Source organism: Colletotrichum karsti, assembly GCF_011947395.1.
Source record: "Colletotrichum karsti strain CkLH20 chromosome Unknown Scaffold4, whole genome shotgun sequence".
Lineage (NCBI taxonomy): Eukaryota > Fungi > Ascomycota > Sordariomycetes > Glomerellales > Glomerellaceae > Colletotrichum > Colletotrichum karsti.
The window spans coordinates 1,367,204-1,380,738 of NW_024065904.1; the positions used below are offsets into that span (position 1 = coordinate 1,367,204).

At 54.9% G+C, this 13,535-nt stretch overlaps 2 protein-coding genes across 2 annotated transcripts; both read left to right on the top strand.

Annotated features, from left to right (window-relative positions):
• Positions 1 to 2,710: 2,710 nt before the first annotated feature.
• On the top strand, positions 2,711 to 3,694 carry CkaCkLH20_01940 (putative epoxide hydrolase; the record flags this gene model as incomplete). The annotated part of the gene is made up of 1 exon (XM_038884659.1): positions 2,711 to 3,694. One exon carries the CDS (start codon positions 2,711 to 2,713, stop codon positions 3,692 to 3,694), a length of 984 nt encoding a protein of 327 aa, XP_038750359.1.
• A 4,630-nt stretch (positions 3,695 to 8,324) lies between these two features.
• On the top strand, positions 8,325 to 10,865 carry CkaCkLH20_01941 (uncharacterized protein; the record flags this gene model as incomplete). The annotated part of the gene is made up of 1 exon (XM_038884660.1): positions 8,325 to 10,865. The coding sequence occupies one exon, from the start codon at positions 8,325 to 8,327 to the stop codon at positions 10,863 to 10,865; it is 2,541 nt and encodes an 846-aa protein (XP_038750360.1).
• Between the last annotated feature and the right edge of the window lie 2,670 nt (positions 10,866 to 13,535).

Here is a 13,535-nt window from a genome sequence, read left to right on the forward strand (position 1 = left end):
TCAAACATCTTATTCTCACCATCTACTTCCCACATTTGGTCAAGTTCGCTTGTCTGTCGGGTTCAAACATGTAGCATTAGTCTAAGAGCCATAGTAACCAAATATCGAACGAGCAGTTCTTCAACCTTAATATCATAGCTGCTCTCAGAAGTAAACGAGGGATACTAACCTTCATAAAGATCATTATGTCAATACCCTCAAGCGTTGATGCCCCTGCCTCCTCGGATGTTTTGAACATCATCATAATTCTGGACAGAAAATGGGTGACTCCAATAGGTTGTGCTTCAGGAAGCAAGCCCTGTCGCCGTGGAAACGACTCGTCGAGCATTTCTTCAGGTCTTTGACTTAGTCCCCAGGTGCCAAGGAAATGGACCAGTGCGTACTCTGAATTTGCGGACAGAGTTGACAGGTTCATTGCCAATATAGATCTGTTTTCGCGGGGTGTGTGTTCAAATCCGCAGACCCGCACATACTTTCGTTGTACGCGAATTCCCGTCGCTGTAAGGTCGTTTTCCTCGAAGATGATGTTCTCGTTGGAATGCTCTCCCAAACGATACACGGGATTAACCCAGTATCGCAAGGAAAACTCAATCGTAATACCCCCACCGATCTTTGGAGTCAATCTGCGTAACACGATTGCCTGTGTCTCGGGGGAGAAGTGACCTGCGTCTGTTGGGGGGGTAGCATGGGCATGCACAAGACGAGCAACTTGTTCTGGGTCCCGTAGCAATTCAGAGAGCACAATCAGATCAGCAAAACTAACGATCGAAGTGCCGTGAGCAAATTTCTCCGAAATGACCTTCACCCTACGGCTGGAATTATCAGTATGCAACAAATTTTGGTTTTCTGTCTGTTCCTTACCATGATCTTTCTGGTACTGTATTTTCCGCGGGCTTTTCGTGGTTCTACAATTGTCGTTAGGAAGAAATCCATGGGTTACTTGCACGACAAAATGACAAGACCTTAGGCTTACATTTGAAGCTACAAGAGTGTGCTGCGTAGAGATATGACCGGCTAGCTGTTCTTTCGTAGGAAGCCATCGCTTGACTTCGTTGGGAACGCCTGATCGCCAGTCCTCATGCTTGAATGCCTCATACAGAAGCTCGCCATCAGCAAACCAACTATAACGAAACATCAGCACACAGATCAAAAGCATGGTGAGGGAATTGTCATACTGTCTTCGTCGCAGGCGAACAATGACCAGGGGGTGTTTATTTCCAAACAACTCAGACCGCTTTCTCTGAAGCCGCCTGATAAGATCGTCGAAAACAGCTTGGCCACTGAGCTGTTCAGTTGCTGACGACGGCTTATCGTCTATATCTTCCGTGGAGCTTTTGATATCGCTGGACGGGATTGAATCCTTTGACTGGAATTTAGGGTTCGAACCGGCTTCGTCAGTCGCTGATTTCTGCTCCAGGATTTTATTCAGCTGGGCTAGGTTCTCGCTCAACTTTCCCAGTACATCCTGTAGCTGAGTGCTTTGGCTGGATTCCATTATGAATGGTAATTGACAGGCGCCGCTTTAGGAATTGCTGTCTCAACTGATTCAGAACGGAGTTCGGAACCCTCTTCAAACGACTGGATATATGTACCAGTGTGTTTTCCTGTCGCGATGCAGGGCCTCAAGAAGACAAGAGAGACAAGGCTCGAGGAGGTTTCTTGTCCATCTTTTAATAATGAGTCTGCAGCCTGATGTCCGATGCCAGTAAATGAGAGTGATGTGGTGGATCTATAGTCGCCCAACCGATAACGAAAATGACGGCCTCTAACTGGGCCAGGCCGCAACGCATTCTGCAAGTCAGGTAACACAGCATGAAGCTGCAGATTTCTTGATCCCACAGTATACCGTGATACGCGCGAATGACCTCATCGATATGTGCGGCGTTCTGAAATTGGAAAGCCTGATCCCGTTGATAATCAGCTTACGCCGTCGGAGCAGGGTTCTTGCATAAATTCTCTGGGCATGACCCCATCGATTGATGAGCGAAGACATTAAGTGCACATACGAGGGATAGACCAGTGCACTTCAACGGCCATCTTTTTGATCAAAATGAAAGATCTTATAATCAGTAAAACTAGGATAAGAGAGAGTACTATTTTGGAGAGACTTTTCCGGTGTCGCTCAGCACTCGATGGGACATCACAGACTTGTGGAGAGTATCGCTTCTCTACCTAACTACTTGATTTGAGCGTTTTGCTATAGTCTATAGACCCGCTCGTACGGCGGGTGATAGCCACAAATAAGCCACAACATAAGGGTACTCTAGTTCTAGATCTCAAAAAACTATATCAAATGGAAACATGGCTGTGAGGCTTCATTAAGCTTTGCTGAACCACTTCTCTACCTCACCTTAAGTATCATGATAACCGTGAGGGCATGACCAAATCCGCTCACTATCTTGCCTAATCCAAGCGTCATTTCAAAGCAAACTCATTAATATTAATTGATTCCATCATTCGGGCTCAATTGCTCAGTTGGTAGGCCGTAACGTGTAAGATATCGCACTAGACTGACATCCATCTTAGTAAGCCTCGGAAACATTTCGTAGACTTTCAAAGGGATGACAGCCCATAAGCCTAAGCTTTCTCAAAAAGCTGTGAAATCGCTCTTTCTGATCATCTTATTTCCTTCGTTGCTGCCAAACTCGCCTGAAATACTTCCGATAACTTACGCATCAAAAGAACTGCCACCCGAAGCAGCACTATCACCATGGATTCCATCCCTTCCAAAACCCTCCAGATCTCATCCACCATAACATACAAATATTACGTCTCAAAGCCTTCGCAACCCAACGCCCCAACCGTTCTCTTCCTCCACGGCTTCCCCTCCAGCGCCTCCGACTTCGCGCCGCAGGCCCGCCACCTCGTCTCCCTCGGCCACGGCGTAATCGTCCCCGACCTCCTCGGCTACGGCGGCACGTCCAAGCCGCGCGACCCGCGCGAGTACGTCTGGCGCGCCATGAGCTCGCACGTGGCCGCGATCCTGGACAGCGAGGGCGCGGACGCGGTCGTCGGCGTCGGGCACGACCTCGGGTCCTGGTTCCTGAGCAGGCTGTACCACCTCCACCCGGACCGCTTCCGCGGCCTCGTGTTCCTGGACGTCGGGTACGCCGCGCCCGGGCAGAGGTTTGACGTGGAGATGATTAATCGTATGACGAGGGAGATGACGGGCGAGGAGCGGTTCCGGTACTGGGATCTGTTTACGGATGACGAGGGGGTCGCGCTAATGGATGGGAATGTCGAGAGTGTGGTCTCGCTCATGCATGCTGCGCCGGAGGTCATGGCTCGGAATCTTGGGCCGAAGGATAAGGCGAGGGAGTGGGTTTCTGCTGGTCGTGTTGCGCAGACGCATCTCTCTGGCGACGAGGGCGGGAAGTATCTCCGGGAGAAGGTCGCCATGTTCGAGGAGGGAGGATGGACGGGGCCGACGAACTGGTACAGGGCGCTGAGGGAGAACATGTCGTGGGACGACGAGAAGGATATGAGTAAAGAGCTTGAGGTCCCGGTTCTGGTGGTAGGGTGTGGACGTGATGAGATGACGTTGCCGGGGATGCAGGATCAGATGACGAGACTGTGGGCGAGGGCTGCGTACAGATTCGAGGTGCTCGATACTGGTCATTGGGTTATGCTTGAGGATCCGGAGGGGACGAATAGGTTGCTGGAAGAGTTTCTTGGTCTCGTAGCAGAAGCATGAACGGCCATGCAGATTTCTCTGGCAGGCGAGAGTAAGCGCAAACATTAGAACCAGGTCGCGAAGACTTTAGCTTAGGCGGTTAGGTAAATACTTTTTTGTTTGTTAATGCAACGAAATCAACTGCGTCAAAGCAACTGTCTAACAAATAAATGCTCAGATCACAGTTACCTAGATTAGCTTGATCACGTTGACTTCATCTTCCATCTCTTCATTGCTTTGGCATTCTCTGCCACTGATACTGGTGTCAGTGGTACTGAAACTTGCAGAATGCTCTTGGACTTGGTGTTCCACCATCCTCCACTTCACATCAGAGAGCCCAGTTGTCTTCGCCCGACTTCTCGATATCTCAGTCATTTCCTGATCTCGAGGACAGAATACACGAGATGTATACATAATATCGATTCTACTTTACTATGAAAAACAGTGGCATTCTCTGCTACATCCTGGAATAATCAACCACATTCCCCAAGGTCGAAATGATGGAGGAATTTGAGCTCTGGTCGACAAGGTCTAGTCAGGGAAAGTCTTCGAGGCCGAACTGCTTCCGAGGCCAAGGTGCTCCCACATACCGAAAGAGTCAATATTGACGACACCATTCTTGTCCGTGAATCATGGTAACCACCAGCCAAGAAGCGCTGCAGAGACCTGTTTGTCCCCTACCACACTAAGCCGTCCTGGAACGACCAGTCATGAGCGGACCATGGTCATACCTAATTGCCCCAGGGATAACCAGGTTCAAATCCAGCACCTTGCGGATACCAGGAGCAGTTGGCACTAACAATTACTAAGAAGCCTTTACGATTCGAGCGGACATCTCACTCAATATTGCTCTGGTAAAATATGTCACGCAGCTGGAGGCAAGCTATTCTAAGACGCTGGCTGTGGCTTGAGTTAGCCTGCACCGGTCGAACACTCGGCGCCGGAGGTGAATGATGATAACCACAACAACGTCCCTCCAATGTAAATGTCCTTGTGGGATGAGGCCGAACGATGATGCAATAGAAGATGGCTGTGTCCCTCCCGAGAAACCCCCTCACGAAGGAGAAAAACAACGCACCAGAATCAATCGTTCCAGACCGGATCGTCCGAGGGCGCAGCGACACCCCCGGTCTCCCTTCATGCTCTATCCCCAGACTCCCCGAGCGGCGGCAGAAGACGGGTTCCTCGATTAGAGTGTGGCTTCTTTCCCCGCAGGGCTGATGGCTTCGGACAACCTGCTGGACGTCGGTCTCGCGCGGTCTAGACGAATCTCCCACGATGCTAAGCGTGATGGTGGCGGTCGCATGACGTTGTGGACCAGCCCGCCGCTCCGTTTCCACAAACAGGTTTAGAGTACGTGACGGGATGACTGGAGAGGATGACATGACGGTGTGTTTTGAGGCGGTGCTGGTCCCGTTGCACCATGAGCTTGGCCATCGCCATGGACCCTGTATGCCGCCGCCGCTAATGCCAGTGCCGTCAGGGTACTTGCAAGTTCGGATGAAGCAGAGTTTGTCTGAAGGTCCAGCGTAGTTCGTCCAAGCTGTGTGGCATTTCCGTGTTCTTTGCAAAGGGAACCCGAGCTTGGCGCTGGCGAGCGTGGCGTTGCTTGCCCGCGGCAATGTCCAGATGTCACTCAAGACTGGGTGGCAGCTGTCCGTTCAACCTTTTTTTCCCTTTGGTACCCGAGACATGCATACTTGGCCTATGGATAAGTCTAAGGCCAATAACCATACATGGAACGCAACAGCCGTTGAGAATACCCGTGGAATCCTCGTCATGCAGGCACTCTGGCAAGTCGATGAGCTGACGAGTCGCCGCCTGGTAGCCTTCCGGATCGGGACTGACCAAGGGAGAGAACCGCTCCACGTTATGGGTACCGCCGGCCAGGGATCGATAGAGGTCGTATTCACGAAAAAGAAAGATCCAGCCTTCCATCATGGAGTTGGCATGATGGAGCGCGCCAAGGAGGAGGATTCGTAGTCCAAAGCTCGCGGAGGCCGAGAAGGTGCTATACCGTTGGTGAGCTACATACCGTTTCTGGGATGATGCTACAAGAGCAGTCTCACACAAATGCTCGAAGCCCCCTTCCGTAATCTTAAACAATCAATTGTTTAGACAAGGGAAGACCGTCGAAACCGAGGGGTGGAGCTCTGGTTCTGCGATCTCCCGCATGGGTCGCACAAGCCAGACCTTATTCACTGACGTGTCGCGGTGTCGCGGATCATAGGAATATCACGGTGATCATAAGACGGGCTGCCGGCGGGAGGGCGGTTTGGCGAGCCTCCGCTCGAGGCGATGGACCTTGCCTCAGAGTGAGGGGTTGATGAAAGGTTGCAGTGAATAATCTCCGCGAAGATATGCCGCAAGCAACCATGTTCTTAAGATGTCAGAGGCCCGAGAGCAAGTCGTCGACTGCGACTCTCCCCTCAAGTTCTAAGATGAGTGCGCCGGCATATGACTATGCTATGTGGCAGGATCGGTGTTATGACATCGGAGAAATCGCGAATGAAAAAGGGAAGAGGTGGCGGCGTCGAGCCCACAATCGTCCCAAGTGTGCACGAAAGACGCCTCCTGTAATTAGCCTTCGTGAAACCGGTGCAGGGGTTCAGGGACCAGGGCATCGGACGACATGACATCAGATGGAAGAATCGGGCGTGAGTGGATGGACTCGACCTTCGAGAAGAGAACCCGTCCAGTCATTGACCGGCCGAGAACGTCCGCAGACTGGACTCAGGAGAAGGAGAAGATCATGTGATCTGGGGTTGTCGGTGAAAAAATCGAGGGATGTGGACGGTGGACCTCGAAGTGGACATGGCGACAGGGCGAGAAGAAAGGACAGGGGACCTTGAATTCTTCCATTGGAACGCTGCAGGCGAGAAGCCACAGAAAGAGGAGTTGGGACGAGGCTGAGTTTCCCCTTTGGAAGATCAGCTGAAACAGGAACAGCCAGGTCAAGGGGGCGTACCATGTTCCATGTTTTGGGGATGAGAAAAAAGGGTAAGAAAGTGACCAGGAGCATGTCGCTGGCATCTTCAAGTTCAAACTCACCAAGTGGGGGGCTTTAGCCGCGCATTATATAATCACTTCAGGGATGCTTTCTCCTTTCCCGATTGGCCGTAAATCTCCGATGAACCCAGCGGCGACGTCCGATTGATCCTCCGTCCCCCCCGCGAAAATCATGCGCCGCCCCTGCCGGCAACATCCCGACGTCCATCCCACCACCATCAACGACTACCAAAGAGGGGGACAGCACCGCTTTCATCCATCCCCCTTCTTCTGGGCACTCAAAGTGAACCTCAACTCATCCACACTGCTGCCCCTGAGCCTCCGTCCGACATCTCCTGGTTCTCCAGGCCGATTCCTTGGACTCACTATGCAGCAAACACGCAGAGCTTTTTTTCAAGCTTGATGTTATTGGTTCAGGAATTCAGACGTTCAACCGGCTCCCCTGAGCAAAGAAGTCTTTGCTCGGGTTCTCCTTCCCTGAACCCATCTTGTTTTTTTCCGTCAAGTCCACAACGTCTACCGTTTTTCTCGACTAAGCGGGGAGTTCGCTGGCTTGTTTGGACAGTCAAGATAGACTTGTTCGTGTGGGGGCTTTCAGACACGGCTCGGAGAAAAAAAGGGAGGAGGAAGACGGCAGGACACAGGACGGCAGACGGTCGTCGATCTTGCGGGAGCGCTACGGGCAGATCATTGCAAGTTGCAATGCGTTCCAGGCCGTACGGACGAAGTCGTCGTTATGGCTTAGACATTCGGATCTACAGTTACTGTTGCATTCAGCACGACATCTCATCTCTTCCCATAAACTCAGTTATTGAGCTCCGCTGCAACATCACCGCAAAGACTTAGACGACGCGCATTCTGCTGAGTCTGATATAGGCCGTGCTTTCGGTTTATTCCTCCCGTTTACGCACTCACCTCCGTCCAAGGAGCCCACAGATATTGGAGGCCGTACCCATGTCCTCCTGGATCTCCTCCGTTCATCCCCGTTGTTCTAACAAACGGCGCCTTCAGCCTTCACGCCGCCTGTTCGGGAAACACTCATGGGAGCCAACGGTCAGCCTGCTCCTCCTAGTCACTTGGTGATCCTGCCAGGGAAAAAACTCCGTTCGCGCCCCCGGCCTCCTTCCTCCACTCCCTCCACCACCCCTCTCTTAGGATCGTAAACACCAGACGACGATAAGCTCATCCCCCTACCCTGGACCCGCTGCCAGTCCGCTCTCTGGCCGAACGTCTCACGATGGCTAACCCAAAGCGATGGTCAGCCCGTCCCACCGTCAGGCTAGGAGGCTTGGTTCAGGAGGCGTGTACCCGATCTATCGAAGGATGCGGCCCTTGGCATGAGAGAGCCTCCTGCCTCTGGCGCGAGGCGCGAATGCTTTTAAAGATGGCCGCGTTTCCCGTCTCTCGATGCTTCTTCTCTTGCCTCAGCAGCCTCAGCTCTCCATCCTTGGTGCATTCTTGCCAGTTCTTTCTTTTTTCCGTTCTTTTCGAACTTCGTCATTCTCTTCCAGGTGCTAGTCGCCCATCACAACCCTTGAAGGGCCTTGCTTCTGTCCATTCCTTCCCAACAACCAACCGATCCAACTTTCAAATCACTTAGCAAACCGCTACCTTCGACAACAGTCCTCCACGATCCTTCGCCATGTTGCTCAAATCGGCTGTTCTCGTCTGCCTCCTGGCAGAGCTCGGCCTCGCCCGCCAGCACAAGCGCCAGGCCGAGCCCGAACCCGTCTTGACCAGCATCAGCATCCCGCCTCCCGCCTCCCTCACGGGCACTGGCGGTGCCGGCTCCGCGGCTCCCACGGGCATTTTCCTCAACACCTCGATCCCGGCGGTCCCCAGCGTGACAACTGAGACTGCCACGATCACGACGACCGACAGCAACAACGTCACTGTCACCGATGTCGTCACCTCCGTCAAGACTTTGGAGCCCGTCACTCTGATCCAGCAGCCCAAGATCATCATCATCTCTCAGCAAACCTTCTTCAACTTCTTCTCCGGTCTCGGTGGTGCCCCTCCCGCCGTCCAGCAGGGCGAGCAGGGCGGCTTCAAGGTCGGCGGCATGCAGTTCGGCCAGTTCCAGTCTGCCTGCTCTGCTGCCTGTAACATGCAGTTCACCCAGTGCCAGAGCGTCGCTGGACATGGCTTCGCCGTTACCCAGTGCCAGACGCAACTCATCGCTTGCCAGAACTCGGCCAAGACCGCCACCGTCACCGTTTCGGTTCCCACGACTGCCACCGTGACCGTCGTCGTCCCCGACACTCCCGCCACTGACATCGGCAGCGTTCCCTCCAGCATTGCCGATGGAGGCAGCGTCATCACCACCACCACTCTGCCCCCTGGCGCTGGTGCCACCGTCGGTACTGGCGGCGTCTCTTTTGTGACCGGCGTGCCGACCCCTGGTGCTCCCCCGGCTCAGACCCCGGCCGTCCCCGAGACCGCCGTCGCTACGACTTCTGCTGTCCTTAGCACCATCACGGATGAGACTGGCGGACAGGTCGTTTCCACCGTCTACGTGACCAGGATCCCCACCGCCGGTGCCCCTGAGGCTTCCCAGGTCGTCTCCTCCGCCGACGCCGTCGCCAGCTCTGCGGCTCTCACCACCTCAGCTGCCCTCAGCACCGTGACGGACGAGCAGGGCAACCAGATCGTCTCTACTATCTACGTCACCAGGTCTGCTGACGTCCCTGCTGCTTCTCAGTCTGAGGCTGTTGGCGGCTCTGCTTCTGAGGCCGTTGGCTCCCTCACGACTTCCGCGGTTGTTACCACCGTCCCTGATGCGAACGGAGGCAACGTCGTCTCTACCATCTATGTCACCAGAACCGCCGATGTTCCCGCCGCTTCCCAGTCTGAGGCTGTTGGCGGCTCTGCTTCCGGTGCTGTTGGCTCTGTCTTCACTTCCGCCGTCGAGACCACTCTGGCTCCTTCTTCCCCCGGCGGCTCTGCCATCATTTCCACCGTGTACGTCACCAGGACTGCCGACGTTCCCGCTGCCTCCCAGTCCGAAGCCGTCGGCGGCTCAGCCTCCGAGGCTGTCGGTTCCCTCACGACTTCCGCAGTTGTCACCACAGTCCCTGACGCGAACGGAGGCAACGTCGTCTCTACCATCTACGTCACTCGCTCTGCCGGTGTTCCTCCCCAGGCTTCCCAGGTCGTCAGCTCCGCAGATGCCGTCGCCAGCTCCGTCGTCACCACTTCTGCTCTGGTCACCACCCTCCCTGCCCCCGAAGGCGGCTCGCAAATCGTCTCCACGATTTACATCACCAAGACCATGGAGGGCTCCGAGGGTTCCGCCTCCCAGGCCATCGGCTCTGTCGTCACATCGGCCGTCGAGACCACCCTCCCCGCTGAGTCCGGACTGCCCCCTCGCGTCAGCACCGTCTTCATCACCAAGACCGTCGAGGGCGCCGCCTCCGAGTCCGCCGTCGCCTCCGCCTCCGTCTCCCAGCCCCCCCAGAAGCCCGTCGAGCCCATCACCTCCGTCGTGACCATGAGCGTCCCGGCCTCGAGCGGCGCGCCCCCTCGCGTCTCCGTCGTCACCATCACCATCGAGCCCAGCGCCATCGGCACCGGCACGGCCCCGGCCCCGGCCAAGACCGATGCCGTGACCTCCGCTCTCACCTCCACCCTCCCCGCCGAGACCCCCGGAGGCTCGGGCCGTGTCACCACCATCTACGTGACCGCCCCTCCCCCCGCGCCCACCGCCCAGCCCGAGGGACCCCAGGTCTCCCTCATCACCGTCACCCTCTCTGATCTGACCGGCGTCATCACCATCAGCCCCTCGCAGACCAGCGCCGTCGCCACGACCATCCAGTCTGCCCTTCCCTCCGCCGGTGTTGGTGGCGGAAGCGGTTCTGGCTCCGGTTCTGGCTCCGGCTCCGGCAACGGCGGCAGCGTCGGCGGCGAGGGTGGCCAGGGTGGTAGCGAGGGTGGCTCCGGCAGTGGCTCCGGCTCCGGCAGCGGCTCCGGAAACGGAAGCTGCCCCTCCGCCGTCACCGTCACCGTCACCCAGAGCTCCTGCCCCACGGCCGTGACCTCGGTCCTCACCCAGACCGTCTCCCTCGTCCCCTCCCAGACCCCGGCCCCCTCCGCCGCCGCCGCCAAGCGCGCCGTCGAGGAGGGCCAGCAGCGCCAGGCGGCCCACCACCAGCGCCGCCACGGCCGCGCCTTTGGCTTCTGGTGATTCTAGGTCTATGACACCGATCAAGAGCCAATGCCTCTCGGTCTCTCCATACACCGAAAACAACAGAAACGACATCATGGGATATCTCTGTCAATCACACACACAAAAAAAAAGAGCAGCACCGCCAAGAAAAAAAGTGAAAATATCAAAAACATCTGTATTTGATACGACGACGAAAGAAAGCTTCCAGACCGAAAGAACAGCTGTGCTGGGTTCCTCTGGACAACGATGGACGCAAACTTTGATTTGGATTTGAAGACACAAAAAAGGGACGGATGGATTTTGGAGCATTGTTTCTTCTTGGGTCAATTTTTTCTCTCTCTTCTTCTTGCATTGTACATGTTTTGAGTCCGTTAGAGTAGATAGGGCATGGTCCCAAAAACGGTCGATATCCCACGAATGTCAAAGGATGCCAGTATAAGCTCTTCCCCCTTCCTCGCCTCTGTGCAATGCCATGTTCCTTGAGTGAATGGTGTCTCAAAACTTCCAAAACAACGACCACCAACCCGCCATTACTCGTCTGAGATGGGGTCTTCATCATAGTTTGGTACCGCACGTATGTTCGCCCTCCCGTCTCTGCCCTTTTTCGTCTTCTTCGGCCTGCCCCTGGGCTTGGAGTTGGGCTTCGGTATTTTGGCAGCAGGAGGTGGCTTGGTCTGTCGTGTTGCTGTGTTGGCCGATCTCCCGACGAAGATCTTGGGCTGGGTATATGTGACTCGACGTTCTTTGCCGCATTCTGAACCAGAAGTCTGCGCTATGATGGAAGCAGCATCTGTCGTGAATCCCCCAGTTGAGGCCGAAGCACGAGAAGAGGAACTACTTAGAGATACTACCGATTTTGGAGCTCTCGTATGATGATGGGTCTGCGTAATCTCAGGCATGTTTTTTCTATGCTCAATGTCACTTTGACTTCGATCTGCAGCCTGTACGGGACTTGATGACGGTCTGAGGTCGGAATCGGGCGAAAATGAAGGCGGAAACGGTGTCCAGTCCGCTGGACGACTGAGCTGTGGATCGGGCGAAAATGCCGAAGGGAAAGCATTGCCCGCGATCTGCCGCTGAGGAACGACTGTTCCGCAAGTTGCCACGGTTTCCGTGTCCTGGTCCAGACTTGACGCCTGTGGTGCTGGGTTCGAGACGTCAGAAGCGCTGCTTGACGGTCGCATATCCCGCGCAGCATCATGAACCGCCACTTTGAATGCAGCCTCTCGGGTGTCCTCGATGTCACTGGGGAACAGGAATTCCAACCAGGCGGCGGCTGCTTCTGCATTCTTGTCGGTTGCTGGCTTCGCTTCAAAGGGCTCTTCTTCTGGTTTTGCTTTCTGTGAGAACAGTGGGAAACTTGACTGACTATTTTGCATGAAGAATGGCATGCTCAATGGTTTCCGAATACATTGATCCTCGCCCTGTGTTATGGGATTTTCTGTCTCTTTGGCATCCTCAGAGGGCCCCGAAAAGTCATCGTCGGAAGAATCTGCAAACCTCGAGAGGTGTTCATCAAGTACAAGCTGTTCCTCGCTGTCGTCTGAGTCAGTGTATCTCGAGGCCGGCTGATCAGCTGCGAGCCTTTTCTTGCCGGCTTCTGATTCTGATCCTGATCCTGAGAGGCTCTCGAAAACAGATTCGCTGACGCGTTGCGCAGGAGGCACGAATGGCGTTGTGGATTCAGGAGACTTCGAATCAGAACACCTTTCACTAGTAGTGTCAGTAGAATGATTCGCAGCTCTTGCCGGCGTGTCGTCTGCCGGTAGGACCTGTCTGGCTGCCAAATCTCTCGTCTCTGGAGAGGTACTCATAGGCGGATAGTCGAATCTTGGCCCATAGGCGACCTCACAGCATGGACTTCGTCCCTCCGTGGCCGTGAAATTGCCCTCCAGTGGATGATCCAATGCGAAGGAGTCCGCAATTTCGCTGACTGAAGATGACGAGCTGCTCTCAAGAATCGGTAAGTTACTCAACCCGGGGCTGATATTCGGCCGGCTAGGTAAGTCAACGAGGCCCGGATCCTGGGTGAGCTCGAAGTGGCCTTCCATCTTGGCAAGCATAGCTCGCCAATCATTCTCCTTCTTGGAGACTGCGCCGATGGGCGCCTCATCATACCCAAGCACCCCAGCAGTACTCTCGTTGTTGGGACTTAGAGCCTCAATTTTGTCCTGGAATACTCGTTGTGGTATTGGATGGTGAATAACAGCCGGTGATGTTTCGACGAAAAGACTTTGATCATCTCGGCGGAAATGCCTCGATGCCTCGTATGGTCTTGGTGGGATCATCGTATCAACGGCACCCTCGTACGTTCTTGGGATGCTCCCCTGATTCCCTTGGGACCATCTTTTCCTTGGCGCAACACTGCCGCTCTGAGTGTCGTCACCATAGCGATGCTGCCTCGGGTACTGATGAAGGAGGCGTCGCGAGGGGTCTTTGGAGCTGGATGGCTGGCGGTCGACAAGTTTCTGTTTGACTTTTGATGTCGATCTCTTTGTGGAAACTCGTATGCACGGGCTGCTGCTGGCTTGCTGGCTCGCTACTGTACTGCGAAGACATTCGCTGCCAATCCTTATCTGCACACTGGGACTCCTGTCTTGTGTGCTTCCGTAGTGCGGAAGAAGTCGTCCTCTCGGTGCCCGTCCATGCTTGTCGGCAAACGGAAGCTGGTCTCTCGGACGCTTACTG